The 24,837-nt window shown below is 42.4% G+C and overlaps 1 protein-coding gene and 2 pseudogenes across 7 annotated transcripts in view; 2 read left to right on the top strand and 1 right to left on the bottom strand.

The window, feature by feature from the left end:
* Window positions 1-225: 225 nt before the first annotated feature.
* On the top strand, window positions 226-2,797 carry LOC124035888 (annotated as a pseudogene).
* A 1,255-nt stretch (window positions 2,798-4,052) lies between these two features.
* Window positions 4,053-5,951, top strand: LOC124035887 (annotated as a pseudogene).
* LOC124035885 (PHD finger protein 21A-like) overlaps window positions 5,912-24,837 on the bottom strand; it is a 60,845-nt gene continuing 41,919 nt past the window's right edge. For 3 of the 7 annotated variants that reach the window (XM_046349704.1, XM_046349706.1, XM_046349703.1), the window contains 13 exons: window positions 18,591-18,764; window positions 18,083-18,337; window positions 17,648-17,731; window positions 16,683-17,003; window positions 16,044-16,166; window positions 15,590-15,641; window positions 15,338-15,417; window positions 15,004-15,064; window positions 13,646-13,812; window positions 12,936-13,091; window positions 11,028-11,103; window positions 10,825-10,928; window positions 5,912-10,706 (listed from right to left, as the gene is read on the bottom strand). In XM_046349704.1, coding sequence (XP_046205660.1) covers window positions 10,308-10,706; window positions 10,825-10,928; window positions 11,028-11,103; window positions 12,936-13,091; window positions 13,646-13,812; window positions 15,004-15,064; window positions 15,338-15,417; window positions 15,590-15,641; window positions 16,044-16,166; window positions 16,683-17,003; window positions 17,648-17,731; window positions 18,083-18,337; window positions 18,591-18,764 — 2,052 coding nt within the window. In that variant the 3' untranslated portion in view covers window positions 5,912-10,307. Of the gene's footprint in view, window positions 10,707-10,824; window positions 10,929-11,027; window positions 11,104-12,935; window positions 13,092-13,645; window positions 13,813-13,901; window positions 13,925-15,003; window positions 15,065-15,337; window positions 15,418-15,589; window positions 15,642-16,043; window positions 16,167-16,682; window positions 17,004-17,647; window positions 17,732-18,082; window positions 18,338-18,590; window positions 18,765-19,613; window positions 19,830-24,837 lie in introns of those variants that run through there. The other 4 variants (XM_046349707.1, XM_046349709.1, XM_046349705.1 and 1 more) reach the window with 4 other exon arrangements.

Consider the following 24,837-nt stretch of genomic DNA (forward strand, 5'->3'; position numbering starts at 1 on the left):
AAATGTCTGATAAAGGAAATTGCTAAGCTAGCCGCAAGCCTTAATGCTAGCTAGCTATACAACATAGAACACAGATCATCTTTATATCTAGTAGAGACTATCTCTGATTTATCTAACTGGACATTTGGTTAGAGATGAAGCATATCTGCCCAGAACATAATATTGAAATTAACAGACCATGCTGAAAACACAAGGCCCCTACAGAATTAACATAACGAAATTGCATAACAAATAGCCATTCTGGATTGTGACCTGCTGCTCCATGGTTGTGGACATAAAACTCTCGACAGGTTTGATATAGAGACTGTTTCAGATGAGTTCCTATTAACAACATTTGGATTCCCTCGAGATGTCATCTACTACCTGGTGGAGCTACTGCGTGACACTTTAGGATTCTATACCTCAGGATCCTTCCAGACGAGGATGGGAGATGCCATTGGCATTAGCCAGGCTTCCATGAGACGCTGTGTGACAAATGCAACCAAGGCACTGGTTGAGAAAGCTCCAGAGTGCATAGGATTCATGAGAGAGGAAGCCACAAAACAGCAGTCCAAAGAGGAGTTTTTTCAGGGTAGCAGGAATGGGGTGGCTATATGGGTGCCCATATAGCCATTAAGGCACCCAAGTCAGATGATTCTTCATCTGTCAATAAGAAAGGCTTTCATTCAATAAACTGTCAACTTGTGTGTGATGCCAGGGGACTTTTGCTCAGTGCAGAAACTAACTGGCCTGGCAGTTTACAGGATAACTGCATATTTCAAGAGTCTTCAGTGTACAAGGAATTGGAAGAGCAGGAAAATCACAAAGGCTGGTTATTAGGTAATATAGCTGATAATCCTCCATTTTAAACTTCCATTGTTGAAAATACTTTTTTTTTTTTAATTATTGTCTTGCTCTTCAAGCTTCCCTCTTTCATAATGTCTAACCTAGCCATGCCTTCGATACAACCTGGCTCACACTGCCACTCATGAGATGGTGGACCACACGTTCAGGGCCATTCAAACCCGTTTCCGTTGCCTGGATGGGTCCAAAGGCTACCTTCAGTACTCACCTGAGAAGTGCTCTCACATCATTTTGGCCTGCTGCGTCTTGCACAACGTGTCATTGCAACCAGGCTTGGATGCCTGGACGTTTGAGAGGACTGATATACCAGGCCAGTCAGATGACGGCAGTCGAAAGCCAGAGGCTGTGGATTCTGAGGCAGTCCGAATCCGCCAGGAGCTCATTCTTAGTCACTTCAGCTAGGTCTGCCAGCTCAGAATCAACAGGGAAAACACTATGTTTCACAGAGCCTCTGCCTGCAATAGAGAAGTGGTTGACACCAGATTCTGTATAAGCAGAAAGAAAGATGATTTTGTGACGAATATAGGTTTTAGTAGGTGTAGATGTAGATGTACAGTTTCAGAAAGTATTCATACACCTTGACTAATTCCACATTTTGTTGTTGGATTAAAGTTATTATTTGTCTCACCCATCTACACACAATACCCCCTAATGGCAAAGTGAAAACATGTTTTTAGACATGTTTGCAAATTTATTGATAATTAAATGTGTATCCTAAAAACCTCTAGTCCTTTCTGATGACAAGCATACCCATAACATGATGCAGCCAACACCATGCTTGAAAATATGGTGGTACTCAGTGATGTGTTGTGTTGGATTTGTATGTATATGTAAAACGTATGTATATGTAGCAGAAAATATGTAAAAAAATATATATATTTCTCCTCCAAAGAGGGGTGGTGGTGGAGGGGTTAATACGTGTTTTTTTTTTAAAGCCCTAATAGCGGACACATTTCTCGACATGCTCACAACATTCAATTGGATCCAACTTATAAACATTTGGATACAGGAAAAAAAATGGTGCAAGTCAAATTCTACTCAAATACTGTATTTGACGGGTTGTGAGCATGTTGAGAGATGTGTCCGTTCTTAGGGCTTGATTCAATCAGATTTTTTTTTTTAAATGCATGTTTTGGATTATTTGTATTCTGTACAGGCTTCCTTCTTTTCATTCTGTCATTTAGCTTAGTGATAACTACAATGTGTTCGATCCATCCTCAGTTGTCTCCTATCACAGCCATTAAACTCTCTTAAAGTCACCATTAGTCTCACGGTGAAAACCCTGAGCGGTTTCCTTCTGATCCAGTAAACTGAGTTAGGAAGGACACTTGTATCTTTTTTAAATTGAACTTTTATTTAACTAGGCAAGTCAGTTAAGAACACTGAGCTCAGCACGCACTGAGCCCCAATTGCCCACCGCCCCAATGGGACTCCCAATAACGGCCGGTTGTGATACAGTCTGGGATCAAACCAGGGTCTGTAGTGATGCCTCTAGCACTGAGATGCAGTGCCTTAGACCGCTGCACCACTCAGGAGTGACTGAGTGTTTGATACACCATCCAAAGTGTAATTAAAAACTTCACCATGCTCAAAGGGATATTCAATGTCTGCTTTTTTTATTTTTTATCCATCTACCAAAAAGTGCCCCTCTACGAGGCATTGGAAAACGTACCTGGTCTTTGTGGTTGAATCTGTTTGAAATTCACTGCTCAACTGAGGGACCTTACAGATAATTGTATGTGTGGGGTAAAGAGATTAAGTGGTCATTCAAAAATCATATTAACCACTATTATTGTACACAGAGTGAATCCAGCAGCTTATTATGTGGCTTGTTAAGCAAATGTTTACTCCTGAACTTATTTAGGCTTGCCATACCAACAGGTTGAATACTTATTGACTCAAGACATTTCAGCTTTTCATTTTTAATTCATTTGTAAAAAAATCTAAAAACATAATTCCACTTTGACATTATGGGGTATTGTGTGTTGGCCAGTGACACACAATCTCAATTGAATCCATTTTAAATTCAAGCTTTAACACAGCAAAATGTGGAAAAAGTCAAGGGGTGTGAATACTTTCTGAAGGCACTATGTATTTGCAGACACTGGAATTGTCTACAAGAGGGCAGGGTGTGGTGTACAAGATGTATATGCTCCAATAAATACATGTGTCAATGACTGGTTCATTTATTTTACTCATTATACGCATAACTATGCACAACTATATTTTTTTAAGTGATACAGTTTAAAGTTCATTCCAAAAACTATTCGATAGAAAGTTAATTCGCCATATCAAAGGTTTGTTTTGAGTTAACGGTGAAAAGGCCAAGCTGTCTCCATCGCACAGCATGCTTGGCTATCAACAGCAATAAATCAAATCAATTTAATGAGACTTGGAAGGGGCGCGCACTTCCAGATTGTTTCATTTTGAAAAGGGAAATGAAGGCAATGGATGGACTGGACTGTGAGCTGAAAACCTGAGCAAATGATGGAGAACAAACATATTTCTGTCTCCCAGCATCTTATTGAGTAATTAGAGGACCAGACATAGCGAAGTGATCGAAGAGAGCAAGTAAGGATAGACAGTATTTCATATACTCGCATATTTCATATACTTTCATATATTACATCGTGTGTGTTGCACCAATTTTTTTTATACTTTTTTAAAAGCAAATATGCATGAACAGATGTAGTAGGAGTTCTCAGAACTCTGCTGAATCCTGGTTTTGAACTAACTGTTGTAGACTAAATAAAAAGTGTTCAACTAATTTAGACGAGCTGTGATTATTTGTAAAGTAAGTTTATTCATGTTTTAGTGTTTCTAAAGAATTCATCAACATATCTCATTGGTTGAAACTGTCGATGGGACATGCAATTGATTTTGGTGATATCGAGACACCTGTGGAAAGACAGATGTTGAAAAATATTTTTAAATGGAGACTGATGGCTTAAATTGAGTGGGATATTATATTGGTCATCCAGGACAGACGTTTTTTAAAGTCTGAAGGTGAGACAAATCTGCAATACAAAAATTAATGTAAAATAATAATACTCTGAATTGTTGATACTATGTTAATTTAGTATGACGTTTACTATGCTATTTACTATCAGTAGCCTGGGCTTAGCTAGTGCGGGGAGGTCTATGCAAGGGGAAATATTTAAAATACCTGAGTGCTCATGGTCTGCTTTGTTTGAACTTCACCCCTGTGTGTTAGATACATCACCAAGCAGTTCATTGGAGAGTATGACCATCAAAAGGGTAAAGACTGCATCTAATTTTACTGTCCCTTATGCAAGTTGTCACTTGACTATATTAGGCTGACAGCATTCTGTCTGTGGGGTTCTCATACAGGAGTAATATACATGTGTTGGAAAACTGTGGACAAGGAGACCATCGATTTTGAAATATTGGACACAGCCAACAAGGTACTATCCAGAGACTGAAGTCATCATGCTCTCAGTTTTAATCGACCTCAGAATTAAGTCTATATTTTTACTGTTTTGGGGATTTGTTTCTCTCTACCCTTGTGTCAGGTCTCTATAAACCCAAAGAGGAAGATTACTCTCAGGCTCAAACAACCAGACCCCCATACCATTCCAAGCATACAAAAGTATGCTCCCAAAAGTGCTATGCCCCTGCTAGAGTCGAAATGTTGCCATGAACAGACCACTTTTGAGAGCATAAAACCAGTGTACAGATGTATCTTGTTCTTTATTAAATGACAACTCAACCTTTGTGGTCCCCCCCCCCCGTCTCTTGTTATCGCTCTCTCTCTCTCTCTCTCTCTCTCTCTCTCTCTGCAGGAGTCTGTGGGTTCTGCAGCACCTTCTCTTGAGAGTTCCATTAAATGGGCCGATGGTTTCCAAATTATGTATTCCATCACAGGCCGGAGCAACTTTGAGTCGGTCTCACACTTAAAGAGGATGAGTATTGATCACGTCAAGCAGACCCTGGGTGAGATGACAACTTTAAACGTGTGGAAACACCAGGAAAGGGGAATCAAATGGAGTCTGGAGTGGAGGGCATCTCATTATTGCAGAGGTTACATCTTCTAAGAGGCAATAGGACAGCCTAGAACCCAACCCACCCATGACTCTTCAGAACCTACTTTACATAGGCTAGTCCAGCTGTCTTCATTGGCAGATATTACGCTTTTGTATAATGTTTGTCTAATTTATCATAATGATTCCATTAAATCACTCATGACTAGGGGAACTGGTTTTATCAAGGCTGTGTTAAGCGGAGTTTGACTGCTTACAGCTTTTGCTGTAATAAAATACGCAAGCCACTGTTACACACCAGTACAGTGATAAAACAGTAGGTCTGCTTATTGTAACTGCAAACATTATGTGGTGGTTGTCTTTTCTGCATAGCAAGATAGACCATCTTAAACAAGATCATCTGTGTATTTTGTGTATTGTGTGTGTGTTTTGTGTCCCTTTAATAGGTTTCTAAACTCTTTCATGCTTTTTCATCAGGCATACCTACTGTAATAGTTGTGAATAAATGTGACATGGAGAATGGTGGTGCAGACAGGAGAAGGAAAGGCCCTTGCCAGTGATCTGAGGTGACATGTTTCAATTGATTCACTTGTCTGGTGCCATCAGCAACAACTTCTTTGAGTTGTCTGCGGCGGAACGTTCTGTGGCTGTGGAGGTAGCGGTTGAGAAGTTAGTACGAGAGGTGCGTCTGGAATACCAGCGCCACCTACTGGCCATGGACAGTCACTCAAGCTCCCCCGCAGCAAGACCATGCAATGGTGACGAAGGCATTTCACAGAAAGTATATACACACAGTGTGTATGGCATATTTGGTTAATGCACAATTGCATAGAGGTTCACACAGCTTTGATATGGCACTTGACAACATCAATGGGAGTTTGACAGAAAGCAGCTGAAAATGGATCGGAAGTCGCACTTTGACCTGGAGGTATTATCGCTCACTACCACCTGTTTCACAGTGAATTGATTGCTGTCTACAGTGTTTGAAGAAGAACTGTCACACACCTCATCTTGATGGCTGTTCATAATCCGGATATGTTTATACAGAGAGAGAAGAGACGCGACAATTACAACTTTGTAATTTTATTTAAAAATGGTCAAATAAATAAATACAAATTGATCGAATGCTCCAAAGAATCTTGACTTACTCTGACACTGTAATGGAATTTGCCAAACACTGCATACAAATAGCTGCATAAAATAACTCAAGTACAGGAAAGAGGTCAAATGAATCAGTGGATCACAGGCAACAAAAAGGATTGGTAACAAAACCGTAGTCAAAAATAAACAAATACTTCTTTTAAAAAATTGTGAAAAAATACAACCGACAAATATTACAAGAGAGTATGCAGTCTGTGCAATAAACCATTTACACTATATCCAGCACATTAGTGCCTTTGACTTGCTTGATCTGCTACAATGCATCTTAACAAAGAGGAAGAATACTTTACATTGAGAAAAAAAGCCTTCTAAATGAATGAAATGATACGAGTGCATGAAGTAAGAGGTGGGACAGAGGTTTACAAGAAAGGGGGGAGTCTCCATATTGATGGCAATGAAATGCAACTAAAATACTTGAAGGCCACAGATGTGACGTGATTTCGCATGAGAATAACTGTTTTCAGAACTAGTCAAGATATGCAGAGATGAGAGAATCTAATCAATATTGGTTTCCTAATTGGTTGCTCTCGTTGTGAATATTATTTAGCTGGTGTAGATCATAAATGGAAATTAACATTATTTAAAATCATTCTTTGGATATTAACTTTGTTTCTATTTTTTTTTCTTACCACAACATGACATTTACTTTCCTTCACAGCACAAAGCACTAGACAATATTTGAGTTGGCCATACCACCCCCCCCCCTCATCTTCCTCCCTAAGTCAGAAAATAAAAACAATTTCGCCCATAATATTCAGCACTTTGCCTTCAAAGTTATGATCCAATAAAAGTCACTAATTGAGAGGGACATTTCATTTCCTACGTGAGTCATTGGGGTAAGTATACAGTACATTAAACATTTAATGATACAGCTGTAGCTTTCAATATACTGCTGTAACACTTTACATTAAGGTAGCCTATACCCTGGTTACTTTTTTGTTACTTATTCGTTATAATGGGTTATAAACTAAAATCTGTAACCTACTAAATAACAGTCTATGAACGACTTGTGAATATTTTATGAAAGGCACCTTAAAGTAAAGTGTTACCAAGGTTGGAAAGGTGAAATTCAGTTCTATATATGAAAAGTAGGAATGGTTTTTATAAGTATAATCATGTCTATACAATCTATTTGCATATGTAGGCATAGGTTTGTTGAGGTTTCGACAGCTGTAGTTTTGTTGTTGGGCTCATCATGCTGAGCACAGATGGGGGAGTGTATTTGCTGAGATCCTTATTATTTCTATTGCATTAGAGGCACATTTTCCTAAGCTTCTGCACCAAAAAAGGTCCAATAAAAACACATTAAAAGGATTATAAAAAGATAAGATGAAGAATGTCAATTATTTAACAATATTCAGAAAAAAAAATCTGGCCCTAATTATACATTTTCATGGTAAGTATGTGTCATTGCTGCCACTTTTATCATTTGCATCTTGCCCCATGAAGATGGCAAGTCAGGAGAGAACTAAAGAATTTAACACCGTTGAGTGTTCAACCACAAGGTGCATTATAATATTTGATAATTGCTTGTATTTGAGGGACTTGGTGGAGGGACAACTCAAATAGTCGTTCAAATCACAATCCTTATTTTTCATACACTGGCAAGTCAAGTCAAAACGAATCGGAACTCTCTTACATGACTCAGAGCAACTGACCCCCTTGTAAATACAATCACCACCTTCCGGAGACACCTGAAACCCCACCTCTTTAAGGAATACCTAGGATAGGATAAAGTAATCCTTCTCACCCCCCTTAAAAGATTAAGATGCACTATTGTAAAGTGGCTGTTCCACTGGATGTCATAAGGTGAATGCACCAATTTGTAAGTCGCTCTGGATAAGAGCGTCCGCTAAATGACTTAAATGTAAATGTAAATGTAATAGGTTCCCATTTTAGCCTATCATCTCAGTTCTGTGCAAAGAGAAGTAGATTTCCTGAAGTGGTTCATCACAAATAGACAAGATTTCCACAATTCATTGAATTTTTTTTGTGACACTCAAACAAGACCAACAATACACCGAACAGTTTGTTCACGAGGCGCAACATTTTCTTAAGGCAATTGCTACACAACGACAAGTACCCGCAGGCCAAAAGGAAGAGTGGCCTCAACACAAGACACTGGAATGGGCCATCACTTATCCTTTAACTAATGCTCTCCTTTTGATCTGGCGATAGATTAAAAACCCGATCTTGCATCTTCTCTTTGTGCTTTCCAGTTAATTGCATTATGATGATTTGTTTATGTATTTTCAAACATAAAACATTGCCATGGTTCGGGTGCATTTCATGTCAAGAGGAAATATATAGAGCCCTGTAAAAGCCTTCAAACTCTCTAGACAAAGGACCCGCCAGGGGGACCCATACCGTCTGATGTAGTACAGCAAGTAGGCCCTGTGATGAAATGATATGTTTACCGGCAACCCATTCCTTCAACGTCCCTAATTTCTCAAGTGTTTCACAACTAATATATCGACATTGCATTGCAACTCTTAAGGACTTAAACATGTAAAACGGCAGGTTATGAACAAAAGCTACACATACTGTACAAAAGTGTCAAATGAAAAGTGACTTGTCAGTGTGGTGGTGTAAAATATAATCGTTCAAAATGTTCATATTTACTTTAGACATGTTTATGGCAGGATGAGGGTATGTGGTTCGGTTCCAGTTTGTTTTCTTTGCCAACAAGTTTGTGCTTTTCCTATAGCGTTCCTGACCATTTTCCCAAACAACATATGGTACAATGTCATTGCCACGCTCTCTTTTGTATATCTGTAACTGCCATGCTAAATTTGTGCCTAATCTACGGGGACTCCTAATTGAAACCTTAAAAACATTATATAAGAAAATAGGACTGTTTCCCTGTTGTATTTGGATACAATAGCATTTGGCAGTTATGAATTGAGCATATTGAATAAAAATTCAATTGCAAGGAACATCTAAAAAAGAAAAAGAAAAAAAAGAAGCTATTTACATAGTATTTTCCGGTTCAAATATATTTTTATAAGAAACCAAAGTAATGCGAAAGAGAAAAGCACTTTTGAAGAAGCATATCTTGATGTTTGAAAACTAGGAAGACGTGAATAGAAATATATTCCCCCAGAATAAATGGTTAAGTTTCCTTTAGCAACAGATCATGACAAACGGACACAAAAAAAACCCTCTCAGACTATATCTGAACTGATAGTCTCTAAGTCCCCCGTGCATGCCTGGAGCTGCAGTCACATGGAATATTGATGCAGCCGCTTTCCTTCTATGCCTCCGAACGTATCAACCAACAAAGTGGTCAATCATGTTCTCAAAATAATACAAAAGAAACGCTAGGTTCAGCAACAATGGATAACGCAAAACAAGTCATGATAAAGGTGACCTCGTAAAGAAAAACATCTTCATTGTCAATGAAGCCTGCAACGAGTCCATGTGATGCTGCTGAAGACAACAGACCGTAAGCTGAATGCTGGGCTCCTCCCACTGTAGCCGGTCTGTCCGGCTGTCTGTTGGGCAGCACCGAGGCGACAGTGGATACAACTTGAACGTCAGGCTGACCTATGTTGATCCATCATCTGTCCTGTGATGTAGCTTTAAGCTGTACTGTCAGAGTTGTTGGTGGTCGTAATGGGGGCAGGTGGGATAGATGGATGGAGGTGAGCTGGAGCTCCTATAAGACAAAAAGTGTGATTTGGGACTAATAAGATCCCTCAGGCAATACTTCAGTGATTTTCAAAACTGTTGACAAATACTGCAGCAAACAAAAACCTCGTCCCCTGGTAGTTTATAAATTCCAAATGGCTGTTATGGTGTTTTGGTTGATCCAATTGTTTCTGGTGTGGTGTAGGTGGTGGATCTTCAGGCGAGCGGGCAGGTCTCATCTTTGGACATCTCGGATCCATCTCCCCTGAAGCTGCAGACTAAGACACCCTAAGAAACCATCCCCACAAAGAGGCGCTATGGCGACTATTGGAGGCACACATTGGTGTGATGTTTATTACTATTAACAATATCGTTATTATGAGTAAGAGTGTCACCATCGTCAGACTTGAATAATAATCTTTGACCTCGATTGGCATACCACTGGTACATAAAGTCACCCTCCTTCGTCCCTTTCCCTTTCTCCGTCTGATAATCATAATGTCCTCTCGGATAATCCAATAATACACAAACTAACAATAACAACGACCCCAAAAATATATATGTCGGTGTGTGTGTTAATCGATTGGCAACTTTGGGCAACTTCATGGGGTGCTTTATCTTTTTCTTTCCCTCTCTTTGGGGGTTCCTGTCCCTGGACTGGGTGGGTGGGTGTTATTTGGCCCCCTCTGCTACATCCACAAGGGCCGGTGCTATAGTCTGGGGAGGCTCAAAGGTTTTGCCAAGGCTGCTGCTGTTGAGGTTGTCCATCTCTTTAACGTCCTCTTCCTTCCCTTCCTCCTCGGTCGCCCCGTCTGTGTTGTTGTTCAGTTCGTCACCGCTACTGTCAGTCATGTTCTTGTGATCCTCAGGACTTGTGTCGCCCGTGTGGTCAGCACTGGCACCGTCTGTTCCTCCATTTGTCAGGCTGGTCTGGAGGGCTGGCGGTGAGGCCTCAGGGGATGGGCAGAAGTTGATACCCTGAATGAGACGCACCAGGCCCTTGACCTTCTCCAGGGAGTTGTGCATGTCCCTCTGACGGGCCAGGATAGTGTTCTTGTTCTCCATGCATTTCTTTAGAGGGAAATAGGGACAGGCTCATTAGTAATTAACCATCCAGTTCATCTATTGTTCTGAGATGACTTCACACGCCTTCAGGGTTAGCATCAGTGTCATGCAGTGTACTGCTTACCGTTATGGATTGGCTCAGCTGTTTGACCCTTTGTTCTAGCTGTTCTCTGTCCTGCTTGAGTTCCAAACTCCACTTCACCAGTTTCTGCTTCTCCTCCTCTTTAGCTGTCAGATAAACCATGACAGTCAACTTTAAAGTGTTACATTAGATGAACACAAATTCATTTGGAGGTAGCTCTTTTTAAGATCTGGCTTCTCCTGTACCTGCTTTATATGCAATGTAGGAATGAACAATAGCGAGGGTTCCAGGCCATGGGATTGCCTCATCTTTCATCAAAATCTAAAGAAGAAAAGGGAAAACAATTGAATCCATGTCAACAATAGGCTTAAGTTCTGCTTCTTTTTCGTCTTCTTTTTTTAAATGTTTGAATAACCATTCAACTATCCATTATGTTTCATTCGTTTTTTTTGGGGTGGAGACAAGTGAGCGGAGAAATACAATATAATTCAAATACTGAGCTATATAGTGTATGCTCCCCCACAAAATTGGGATATAACACGAATATAATTGTTTAGAGAAAGAGATTTCCGTTTAACAAGTTATACTTTCTTCTCTCAAAAAAGGTAGTGCTCAAAAATTATTGACACTCCTAAAGATTCTGATAAATGAAGTCGTCAAAAGGTTTAGCATTTGGTCCCATGTTACTAGCACTTGTCATTCTCCAAACCTGTTGGACGCATTTGCAGCGAATGTTAGTTTTGGTTGTTTCAGATTATTTTGTTCCCAATAGAAATGAATGGTAAATAAATGTATCCTAGTCACTTTTATTGTAAATAAAAATAAAATGTTTCTAAAAAATACCTGGGGGTATGATCAAAGATCATACCCCCAGCCACATGCTTAACCTCCCCTGTTATTGGTAATGGTGAGAGGTTAGCATGTCTCTGACTTTATCACTCATTATTCACACCATCCACAATTAGTATATATTTTTTAAACCTTTATTTAACGAGGCAAGTCAGTTAAGAACAAATTCTTATTTTCAATGACGGCCTAGGAACAGTGGGTTAACTGCCTGTTCAGGGGCAGAATGACAGATTTGTACCTTGTCAGCTCGGGGATTCGAACTTGCAACCTTTCGGTTACTAGTCCAACACTAACCACTAGGCTACCCTGCCACCCCAAATGAACAAGCGTTTAGAAGCATATTAGATTGTTATTTGCAATAAAAGTGACTCTATAATGACGCAATACACGAATCACCATGAATACGGGACCGAATGCTAACCTTTTGACTACCTTAATTCTACGAGTATTTATGAGTGTCAATCATTTTGATGGCTACTTTTGAGAAAAAACATTACTACTTGTTAATAAAAATATTTTCCTAAACAATTGTATTAGTTTAAAATAAAATATAGCTCTGTATTTGAATTATTTAATTTATACAGTTGTTATTGCTCATCTTTATCAAGGTTGTCAACAACTTCGGGCCGCACTGTATATACTTTAGTTGAAATTGACTGAATTCTTCGCCCCACTTTTAGATGTTCACACAATCATGGCTCTGAACGCTGTTGTCAAGGAGTTTAAGACAGCGAGACAAGGCCGTGAATCAAATGATCATTGATTACTGTAGGTTATCATACTGTATATTATGGAAACATTGCACAGAGGGATATCAACATAACAAGTCTTCCCTTTCAACCAAGCTACCAAAAGTCCAGGGACACATACAGGGCCCCTTTGGAGCACTTCCACATAAAGTGCACAAATCTTTCATAGACCAGACGAACAAAAAAAGAACAAGATGACAGTGCAAGAAGCATTTTGTACAAATAATGAAGTGAAATGCATGGCGCTTTCTCGTGCCTGTTCAAAAACGTTGTTTGGAGAACATACAAAGCTAGGAAACAGTCTTATTGCTCAGACCCCCTACACTAAGACAAGCTCTGAGATTCCTGAGAGCACCAGGACAAGGTGGCACGAGTGGTTCTCACTGAGGTTTCACCCTTCTAATATCTCACTCTGAAAAAAACTGGCTTGGATAAACAGCGGTGGCTGTGGCTCAGCTGGAGCTTGCATTAGCTGCATTTAGTGTACGACCGGCCTGGGAACTGCTGGGGGAGCTTCTAAGAGGCTGAGACTGCAGGGACAGGTGATGCTGTTACCTGGTCGTGACATTTGGGGCAGATCCACATGCCCCTGGGAATGGTTTTCAAGGGTGGAGCGAGGCAGTCCAGATGGTAAACACGTGCACATGTGTCACACATGAGCAACTGACCACTGCGCCTGCACACAGTGCAGAAGTCCTCATGGATGTCTCCCTGTCAGGAAGAATTGCATCAATCAGTATTGTGGCCCACTACGCTCAACCGATCATACCTGGATATGTGGGACTAGAGGAGAGGGGAGTCGAACTTCACTGAATGACACCTGCCCAATCTGACTGTGCTTTCAAACTGTTCACATTGTAATTGTGTTTGTGGGCACTGGGTGTTGTTCACACGAGCCAGTTTTCACTGGATGACCGCGAGTAATGTTGCTGGTCACGGTACCCTACCAAACCCCAAACACCACTGTCAACAGCAATGACGTGTGATGCGTTGATCCTAACATCCTCAGCCAAAGGAGTGAGGGACTTTTCACTTTGTAAGGTTATGGACACCAGGACACACAGACTGTCACACATAAATGAATGATGGATGTAATGGCATGTAGGGTGTAAAAGTGAATGGATGTGGAAGGTTTCATGTTGTAAGGAGGGGTGGTCTGTCCTGAAACCATAGGGCCACAGGGAGATACCACTGAGGGGGGGGGATTTGGGGGGAGGCTTCCTCTAGTCCTGGTAGGTGCAGTGGGCTCTCCATCATCTACTTACATCCCCGGAGCTGGGTCTAGGCAGAGGGAGGGTGTGGGGGTGGACGGGGAAGTGAGAGCCCCCCCTCTCTGGCCGGTGGTTGGCCGGGGAGGCGGAATGACTGCTGGTGGGGGATGTTGGGGTGTGAAGACCCAGCTCAGGAACACTGCTGTATTTGGGTGGGCGACCTGGGTGAGATGAGACACGACAAAACAAAACAAAAACAAAAGAAAGGAAAATGGGAGAACAAAATAAAAAAAACATTCTCATGACATACCTGTGACAATGGGTCCTCATTGGCTAGCGCACAAGGAAGAGGAAGAGGAGGAGCACAGACAGAAGCGTTAGTACACAGCGAGGGGGAACAGCATGAAGTCGGGTCAAGGGGAAGGGTGAGCTGGGCAAAGCTGACAGTTAATTGGGACAGTAGTACCGAGAACAAAGCAGGTCAAAGCAAGACATAAGCCACATTGAATCGACCCGCAGGGCAAAACTTTGTTGAAACAAAAGTAAAATCTAATATCTACATTATTCCAATGACCTCTATGAAACAATAGGTCAAATAAAGCTGCATTCAACATTGTCAGTGAGAACGTGGGAAGCAAATGCTTGGTTCAGATGAGGATTCATTCTCCCAAATGTTCTGCTCACAGAACCGCAGTGTACCACTAAATATGTTACATAACAGGCCTCTTAAGTCTGTTACAAACAAATGAGCAGTGAGATCTGACTTGGCTTGGCATACTAGCCTGAGATCCACGAACCTGTTTGGTTAACATTCCACTACATATACTCCGTGTAAATGCTAAACATGAGAAAGAGTGGCAAGGAGTGGAATGCTAACTCAAGACTGGTACCCAGGCTAATGCCATACACATAGCATTCAGACAGAGACGTGGCTCAAATCCACATGGGGGTGTTTTACTTGGTGGAGTCCTGGGGTGAGCAAATACAGTACAGAGCTGTGAAGCCATCCTCAACAATACATTCAGAGCAGGGTGGGAAGGCATCTTACTGAGAGGGCAAAGAGAGCTGGTTAAGTAAAATGAATTACAGACAGGGCAAAAGCACAGAGTCAAGTGGTATTAAAAGCAGGGAGTGCAAGGAAAGAGCCAGCTCTATTGCACTAGCATGTTAGCACAACCAAAAGAGCTCCGACAGTAAGTCTGTGATGGGGCAGTATCACAGTACAACAAAATGATGTATACTGGTCTCCACCGTTGTATGAGATATGACAGCATAGACTTCCTCGAGGTGTCTGGGAGAGCAGGGTTGTGCGGTCCAATTGACCTTGTGTTAGCAAGGTTACAAGGTGGGACACTCCACACAACCCTAAGTAGCTCGATGTTTCCATAACCTGACAGGAGATTCATACTGACCTCTCTTCCTGGTGCCTTGGTGTAGAGGAGTGTTCAGGTAGGTGACGCCGTTCTTCTTACGCTGTAAATATAGGTTGTGTTTAACTACTTAGGTCTGGTTCTCGCACACAGCAGACCTAGAACAGGTACAATATCCAGAGTTGGGGTCGGTTCCATTTCAATTCCAGTCCATTTCAGAAAGTAAACCAAATTCCAATTCCACATTTTTAAAGAGAATTGGAATTTCAACGTACTTCCTGAACTGACTGGAATGCATAAGTGGAATTGAGACCAACCCTGACATTATCATCGTAATGCCATAATAATAACAACGTTAGTGGTCTATGTACTGCACCTCAGGCTCAAACACTGCTCCACTGTATACTGGGTTTGCTGTCGTTCTCCTCTTGCGCTCCTGCCTCCGACTCTGGATCTCTACACAGGTATAGAATAGACCAGGTCAGTATAACACACTGGACATATCTGATGTTAAATTGTCTTCATGCAGGCGCAGACATTATTGACAAAACGTATGCAGAGTAGGGTGGGGGGCATGCTATATATAAAAAAATAAAATTGACAAAAAGATCCATTTGGGTCTTCCAACCTTCCAGATGGTCATATGTCACAAGTCCCAAGGATACCATGAAGGCAAGTTTCTGTGGGAGAGAACAAGAAATCACATTTTCATTAAACGGGTCAAAGATTGCCCCACAAAGCTGACCATATACAGTACCAGTCAAAAGTGTGAGGTTTTTCTTTAATTTATTTTTTTTACATTGTAGAATACGCTAGTTGAGAGAATGCCAAGATTGTGCACAAAGCTGTCATCAAGGCAACGGGTGGCTACTTTGTCTAACACTTTTTTTGGGGGGGTTACGACATGATTCCATACGTGTTGTTTCATAGTTTTGACGTCTACACTATTATTCCACAATGTAGAAAATAGTCAAAAAAATAAAGAAAAACCCTTGAACGAGTAGGTGTGTCCAAACTTTTGACTGGTACTGTACTTTTATTTTCTTGTCGTCATTGCATCTGTGTATAGAGTATAGGCCCACCTGGGGGTTGTCCTCTCTCTTGTTCCTCAGCAGGGGTGGAGCGGTGCTTCTAGCAGTGTGTGAAGGGGAGGAGGGCGCACTGGCCAAAGTCTTCGGGTCTGTAACACCCCGAACTTTAACAGCCTGGAGGGCGGAAGTAACAGAGTTAGCCACACACAACAAGAGCCACAGTCCCTCCACGGTGGATGTGACGCCCCCCCCCACGAGAGACACACACATTTTCACACACAGCAAACCAGGACAGAGGGTGGTGATGACCTGGCTTATGTAGGTGGAGGATTCTACATTCATGAATGTTATTGGGAGGTCTTCCAATATTCAGTGCATCTACGAATTCACTCTCTGGAATAGAGTTTGTGGCAGCTGCTCAAGTACCTAGCCATGCACATCAACAAAGCAGGGTGTCTACGCCGACCAAATTGAGTTAAGTAAGAAGCCTGTGATGAACACAAAATAGCAAAGCTAACAGCTGGGTGCTTCTTGGTTTAACAGCAATGAAAATGGTAATTCCACTACCGACGGCCCTACTGAAAATATTATCTGGAAGCTAATAGATTTCATTTGATTGGGTCCACGGAGAAGACTGTAATTTAAACAAATCAAGTTTGCCCACCCCCTCTTTGTTCCCCCTCCTCTCACCTTGGTGTCAGGGCTGAGGCTTCTGATCTGAAGGGTCTGATGAGTTGCCAGGGTGGCTGTAATGGTGGCCGGCGAGGTGATGACGATGCCAGTCAGCTGGGCAGAGGGCAGGGTCTTGGTGATGCTGGCGCAGGGCTGGCCGTTTACAACGCATACCTGGTGGATGGGCCCGGTGGTGGAGGCCAGTGAGGTGGAGGTCAGCTTGGTGGTCAACATGACAGGCCGCTGGAGGAGCTGAGGAGCAGCCAGCATGGGAGGAGGGGGCGCAGGGGCGATGGGCACCATAGAAGTGGGCGTAGGCGTGGCTGGTTTAGGTCGGACCTGGTCCACAATATAGACAGGAGGATAGTGAGTATACAGTATGTAAGGGCCCATGTCTTTTAAACAGTGCATACCAAATACACAGCATTGTCATTAGCCCTCTGTGATCAACACACAGAGCAGCAACAACAGAGGGCATGCCACATTCACAACAAAGGTTAGTAGGAGGTGGGTTGGCACTGGGCAGGTAGATTGAAGGAACAGCCAAAGCACGTGGTAAGGAACAACACCGCTGACATAGATAGTGAAGCTAGGTAGTTAGCAAGGGGTTACGAAAATGCCACTAAAACAGGTCTTGGGCCAAGCCTCGGTCCTGAACAAAAAGCATATGAATGCAGGAACACACACACACACGTCACAAAAGGACACGAGACAAACACAACAAATTAGAAAGAACTTGCTCCAACAGTCCCCTCCAGTAGAATCCCTATTCAGACCTCTGAATAGAAAACCCATTGTAGTCTGGTAGGCTATCCAATCAAACTGCCTCAAATGGAGTACATTTGACGTTATAGGACATCAGATGATAGCTAACGAATTAAAAACTGGCCATTCTAGGACTGATATCCAGTCTAAACGCCCCCTGCTAGTGTTACTGGAGAGAGGCTGCGGGGTGAGGGGAGGGGAGATCCACGTGGACGAACCTGCGTTAGAAAGGTAGGTCGAGGCGTCAGTCTAGGCGGAGGGACAAACTGAGGAACTTTGATAGGCTGGGCAGTGGCCTGCACCTGCGATGAAACCATCCGTTTACACACATTGGAGAATGCGGAAAACCACACATAGTCTCAAGGAGATAGACCTTCACATAGTGAAGAAAAGTTGGTCCCAGATCCGACTCATTCCTTGTGAAATCTGCATTTGCAGACACTCTTGCGGCGACACAGAAAAGGGCGATACGTCCTCCTTATCTAAAGAACACGGCAACCCCACCTGTGCCCCGTGATTTCAAATGTTTGTTTACAAAATCAGAAATATACTATTAACACAATCGGGACTTCAGGGACACTTCAGTGTAAATGAATTGTATGTGCAGACAATGAAGCGGAGTGAGTGACATGCCATACATGCAGTATACTTACAACAATAGTGTTCTTGGGGACTATCCGAACCAGCTCCATCCCCTGATGGGTCAACTTGCTGGATGTCTGAAGGTTGATAGGTGCACTCAGTGAGTCAGGGTGACCTATGCTGGCCTTGGGCGTGTTGCTGATGGCAGTGACCTTGGCGACGGAGGGTCGCGGCGTCACGGCGGAAGCAGGCGTTGTAGCGGTGGCAGCTTTCAGTACCAGAGGTAGAGTCTTAGTGGCGATGACCGGGGTGACCGTCATCGTGTTCTGTCCAGGAGAGAAGCTAAGTTGAATATGGGGCTACCCTTCAACAATACATACAAACAGATTACTATTACAGCAGTGTGCGTGTATGTATGTGTGCGTGTATGCATGTATGTGTGCGTGTATGCATGTATGTGTGCGTGTATGCATGTATGTGTGCGTGTATGTGCGTGTATGCGTGCATGTATGTGTGCGTGTATCCATGCATGCATGTATGTATGTATGTGTGTGTATGTGTGTGTGTGTGAGCAAGTACCTGTGGTGTGCTCAGTTTGTCAGGCGAGGGCAGGGAGGGTGGGGTGTGGAGGTTAGGCAGGGCAGAGGCCTTCCCATCAGGCTGCACTGGGTGCTGGGGCTGCTGATGGGCCTGGACCTCCGGATGATCCTGTTTCACCAGCAGCTCTTTCCTCAGCTGCTCCACCACCTTCTTCTGCAAGACAGCGGAGGACAGACAGATTTAAGTCGACAGAAGGAATTCTGGAGTTTTCATATGGATCGTTCTGTCCTAGAGAGGTACATACATAATGATGACTCAAACAAAAACAACTGTCCTGTACCAGGATATCAAAAGCACAAAACAAAAGTAAAAAGAGACAAGGAACTGTCCTTGTCAAATGTTATTCTTTACCTCATACAAACTCAATTCCCTTCAAGGCTGACTCAGTCATTTAAAAAAAAAAAATTTAAAAAAGTATCTTCATAGGCAATAAAGGCATTTTTTGCTTAAACGTAATAGAAATGCTTTCTGCTTAAGGCAGAGGGACGTGGTGAGGTAAATGGGAACAGAAAGAGCGAGAAGAGAGAGGAACAGCATCTGCTTCAGGTTAAATTCACATTGAAGAGAACAGCATCTGCCTCAGGTTAAATGTATAACCCAAAATAGACGGCATCAGCTAACAAACCACAAAATGGCCACATCGCGCACTGAACTAAAGAATCCAAACTGTGTACATTACCCAGTTGATAGTTGAACAAAAAACAAGTGTTCTATGTATCCACATTTTTATTCGGACTAGACCTTAATAAAATGACATGAGGATTCTTTTCAAACGCATGTAGGCCTAAATCCTGTTCCATATACATGTAACCCTCACTGGGCAACACCAGGAAGTGTCCTGGAGACTTCTAGTTATCCCTTTGTTGTGGCAAAAAGGCACAGATTCAGTATTACATGTGTATATATTAACCACAACCAACTACTACAGCTAAACATTAATACAAAGTAAATGAGGATGAACAATCCTTCTAGCCTCCTGCAGAATCAGTTCTTGAAACTCACGTTTGGAATTTGGTCCAATAAAATACCGCCTGGAACCGTTTTACACACACTGTGACAAAGACACACAAGGCTGACAGCAAGCGAAGTGGCAGGTGTCCCAGATTCCCCCTGGCTACGGCACATAGGGCACCTACCCCAGTTATGAGCAGCCTGCTTCTAGGCAAATCATCTGTGCCATCCCCCAACAGGTTTATACTGGTTCTGACACAGCAAATCACAAACATTCGCAACGATCTGTAACCTTACCCACTCAGTGAGCATCCAGCCTTATCTGGTAGGCTCATAGAATGCTTCGCGGTTTATAATATTTCCTGCTTTCTTTTATGCCCAGAGAGCTAATTGCTGAACTTTGCACACACACACACTTTCCAACTGGCTTGGCTTCAGACTAGTCCGCATTGACTGTGGCACTGGCACTGCCCCTCGCGGGCCAGCCAGGAGATAGGGGAGGACACGTATGATGAAGTCAGCACAATGAGACGCAGTTCATTCTTCCCTCACATTCACTCTATTGACGTATGCATTGAAAGCCCCCCTGCTGCCTGCGTCTGATAAGACAGAACAGAGTCTGACCGCTCTAGTTCACCTCTGTCCATTCACTCACACTCACTGCAGTGAAAAGTGAGCCAACGTCCTCTCAGTAGCCGTGGGCGGGCTGAGCCAAACTTTCTGGAGGGTAACTGACTGTCTACATACATTCTGCCAGAGCAAGTAAAAACACCCAACTGTAGCTTTACAAGGAATATATAAGTATTAATTAATAAATATAAATCCCAATCATGTATGTTCTTTCTTACCTTTTATCTGACTTAGTACAGTAATGATCATGCTCTTTTTTGTTGAGATATATATATATAACTGGCATTGACAATTGTTCGATTCATACTACACTGTTGAGGGAAGAGCTTGCAAGTAAGTATTTCACTGAAATACCATTTCCACTTAATTTGATCCCCAATAGGAAAACAACCTTTAAGTTTCTTCCGATTCATCAAAATACAATATTTTTGTTGATCAAATCAAGCAGTAGTACAATATGGAACAGCCTATTTGGAAATAGATCCGACACGCATTAACAAACTCTGAGAACACATGGCAACTGCAACATCAATTAATAACCAAACAGGCGTGTCTGAACAAAAAGGCCAACCTGTGCATGTGAAATACACAGCTCCAGGGAAGAGCAACAAGCATGAGGCTTTCAGAAGTGTTGTTGTGAATGGCATGCGTTTGTGTGTTAGCTCTGGATAAGAGCGTCTGCTAAATGACTTAAATGTAAATGTAAATGTGTCAGTATTAGACAGTGACTTCCATTCATGTGCTACATCCACGCTCTGGTCCACAATTCCACCACTGCACACCTCTAATGTAATCTTTTATTGGTTTTGAGGTGAGGGTCCTGTCAGCTCTACATGGTGATGCTGCTCACATTCCCTTATCTCCTCTTAAACCAGGCCTATTTAACTGCTACAGGCGCTGCACTTCCCACCCCTCAGTGCAGCTTTTTCCACCCCTCAGTGCAGCTTTTTCCACCAATCTAACTACATAATGGTAATCATGTATTTGGATGGTAAATCTCTGTTGATAAAATGCCGAGATGTAGCCTAGGCCTATCCACAATACAGGTGAATGCATATTAAATAGCAGTGTGTGCGTGCATTGAGTTCTAGAGCTTGTTTTGACTGACTTCATGGGGCTACAGATGACAAAATCAGTTTCCCTTCCATTTGAGATCATAGCAGTCAGTTAGCATGACTTTTATGAATTGTAAAGCCTTTATATGGTCTATTACATGAATTTTGAAGAATTCACAACTGGTGACGTTAGCTGATGAAGAGGATCTCATAACAAAACGTACAAGATCTCCTAAGCCTGCTTTTACCACAGACCTAATTTTCGGCGTTTATTCAAAATCCCTCCCCCCAAAAAAAACAGCATTCATTTTCCCCATAGGCTTTGTCCAATGAACCATGGCGGAGTTAGTCCCTACAAAAAGACGCCATTACGTTTGCTCTCTATAGATCATCTTTGAGAGAGACGTGAGTGAGACCAAATAAGTGAACGGACCGTCCACTCGAGGACCACTTTGGAAATAAGCGTCTGAATACTTTCAAGTTATATCCTCTGGGTCCACATTGTAAATGTTGTTGTATATGTCTGTTACATTGTCTGTTATCAATTCAACGAATAACGTTTTTGGTGACAATCAGCTTGGAAAAGCTGCATATTTTGCCGTATGGTTGCATATTATCACAAACAAGGTACTAGGATAGTGAATTGACGTCTGTTAGCTTTAGCTCTCAGCTAGCAAGGACATGTTGCTAACAAAGCTGGAAGCTACCGGCGTCTTCTTCCATTGTAAAGTGTTCTAGTCTGTAATGTACTAGCCCGTTCTGCAAACAGTATTTAACAGTTGCAACATTTCTACATGCCGTGTCGCATTATTCAAGTGGGTTAACTTCTGTGCAGCATGAGTTGGGAGCGAACATGACGCAGCCCAGACTCCCAAGTGCAGGTTCGCAGTAAGTGGGGTCGGCTACGCTGATGGACAGGCTTGATTCGTGAGACACATTTGACAGAAGGACTGAAAATAACAAATTATAGTACCGGACCGTTTTTAAAAAAGGTTATAGTATCGAAAAAGTACAGACGTTTAGGTATACCGTGCAACACTACTAATAAGGACTAAAGGCTCAACATTGGAATTTCATAATCTGCTCAGTGCACGCACTCCTGTTAAGCCTTTAGGACCGATGCAGTGATTTCTATTATACTTTTTGTTTAACTAATGATTTCGTTTTAAACCAAGCCTTTTTTTTACCGTCCGCTTATTACGGAAATTCTAATTAGATGATCGTGTAAAAGAAATCCACATTAATTGCTTTTTTTTTTTTTTTTTAAATCAGTGTAACGCTTCAGATTTTATTTGGCACGGTCATTGATGCATATGCACGAGCTGCCCTTTAGTGCTCCGCAAAGAAGAATTGGGCACGTTCAAGCTTTCTCTGCTGTTATTGCCATCAGTTACATTGAGTCAATGGACAAATAACTCTGTGCCACGCACGCGCACACACACACGAAGCACGCAAAGCAGGACAGCTGCCACGGTGAGACAGATTTCATCAAAGACCACCCTCATGATTCTGACAGTTGTCCTTCTCAGACAACAGCTATCAGCCACTAAGGTCTTGGGACATCTTGGGCGAATGCAAGACACCTTGAATCATCCTCAAATGTTCCACCTCTCTTACTCCACTACGCTCCACTTACGCTACAGTATGTGAACTACTGTCCTTAGGTCCTTTTAAAATGTACCTCATCTTTTAGCATAACCGTTCAGTATTATCTGATGCTCAGTAATAGCTAGACCAAGCTAGCAGCTTTTCAGAGACCATTTTTACAGCAGGAGAAGTTTCATTCTGCAGAAGTCCTTGGGGCATACGGTAGTTCAGACAGTTACATTTCCTTTTGGGGTCTCCTTGGTGATGGAATGCTTTTTGTTGAGGGAACACAGCCCAGTAAGATATGGTAAGAAACCTGCACAGGCAGAGATGACCCCCAGAGGGCCCAATATGGTCAGAGCTTCGAATGACTGAAATCAAAGCGTTTACTTCTTTGATGGGGGACACTGTTTATCAGTTGTATGTACAGACAATGTGGTCAAGGCTTACATGATAAATGATGAATAAATACGAGGTCAAAAAGACACGAATCTCTCAAAAACCAAAACAGGAATGGACAGTAACTACATTTTACACACAGCCTAATGTACTTTTTAAAAAACATTTGTTGAGAGACCATAGCAACAATTCCTTTCCAGTTATAGATTTGAACCACAAGTGAGTCATCTCCAGATGCTTGTTGGCGTGTTTCGGAGGCCTTGCAGAAAGCCCCGCGTGTCTGCTGAAGTGCTGACTTGGCTGCTGAACATACGGCGCAAAGCAGTGGTTGGCTAATCAAAGGCCCAGTGCTCACTCAGCACGCACAGCAGGGCGCCCTATAACTGGCCCCCCTCCCACTTTCTCTGGGAGGGTCTGTTGTTCACAAATTATACATGGTGGAAAGTCCAAAGGCTGCCTGTCGGGGAAAAATCTGAACCAATGCTCTGCTAAATGGTCTTTAGTCTCTGGCTTCAAAGCATCAGCTGTTTCCTCTGTGAGCTTTCCTCGGGGTGTGTCAAAACCCATAGCGCATGTTTAAAAAAATATATATAAAAAAAAAAACTTTCGTCATCGGCATTGCCGTTACTAGGTGACATTGTCAGACCTCTTTGTCAGGAGTCCCCGACTACACGTCGATCACTCACTGGGATCTCTACCGTGTGAGTGACGGGTGAGGGTAAATTGCACTTCATCACTCAGCCTCCGATGGCCATCACCCTGTCAACGAGGACAGAATGCTGTCATTTCAAATGGCATACAAATGGGAGGGGAAGCAGTGACTCACAGATGAGGTTGACTTTATAAAAGCACAAGCTCCTTTATTTCCCCATCTCAAGGGAGGGATATAACAGATGGAATGAAGGGGTACACTCTGTTCAGGCCCACTCCTCCTCATGTCATGCTGTGCCATGGAAACAGTGTACAGCAGACCTGGGTCAAATACTGTACATATGGCATATATACTGAACAAAAATATAAACGTGCCAGGCCCAGCCCATTAAGAATGAGCTTTTCCCAACAAAAAGGGCTTTATTACAGACAAAAATACTCAGTTTCATCAACTGTCCAGGTGGCTGGTCTCAGACGATTCCGCAAGTGAAGAAGCCGAATGTGGAGGTCTTGGGCTGGAGTGGTTACAGGTGGTCTGCGGTTAGGAGACCGGTTGGACATACTGCCATATTCTCTAAAACAACGTTGGAAATTAACATTAAATTCTCAGGTAACAGCTCTGCTGGACATTCCTGCAGTCAGTATACCAATTGCACGCTCCCTCAAAACTTGAGACATCTGCGGCATTGTGTTGTGCGACAAAACTGCACATTTTAGAGTGGCCTTTTATTGTCCCCGGCACAAGGTGCACCTGTGTAATGAGCATGCTGTTTAATCAGCTTCTTGATATGCCACACGTTTCAGGTGAATGGAGTATACTGGCAAAGGAGAAATGCTCACTAGGGACGTAAACAAATGTGCAAAACAATTGCGAGAAATAAGCTTTGTGTGTATAGCAAATTTCTGGGATATTTTGTGTCAGCTCAGGAAACATGGGACCAACACTTTACATG

The sequence above is a fragment of the Oncorhynchus gorbuscha genome, linkage group LG05 (assembly GCF_021184085.1).
Source record: "Oncorhynchus gorbuscha isolate QuinsamMale2020 ecotype Even-year linkage group LG05, OgorEven_v1.0, whole genome shotgun sequence".
NCBI classification, from domain to species: domain Eukaryota; kingdom Metazoa; phylum Chordata; class Actinopteri; order Salmoniformes; family Salmonidae; genus Oncorhynchus; species Oncorhynchus gorbuscha.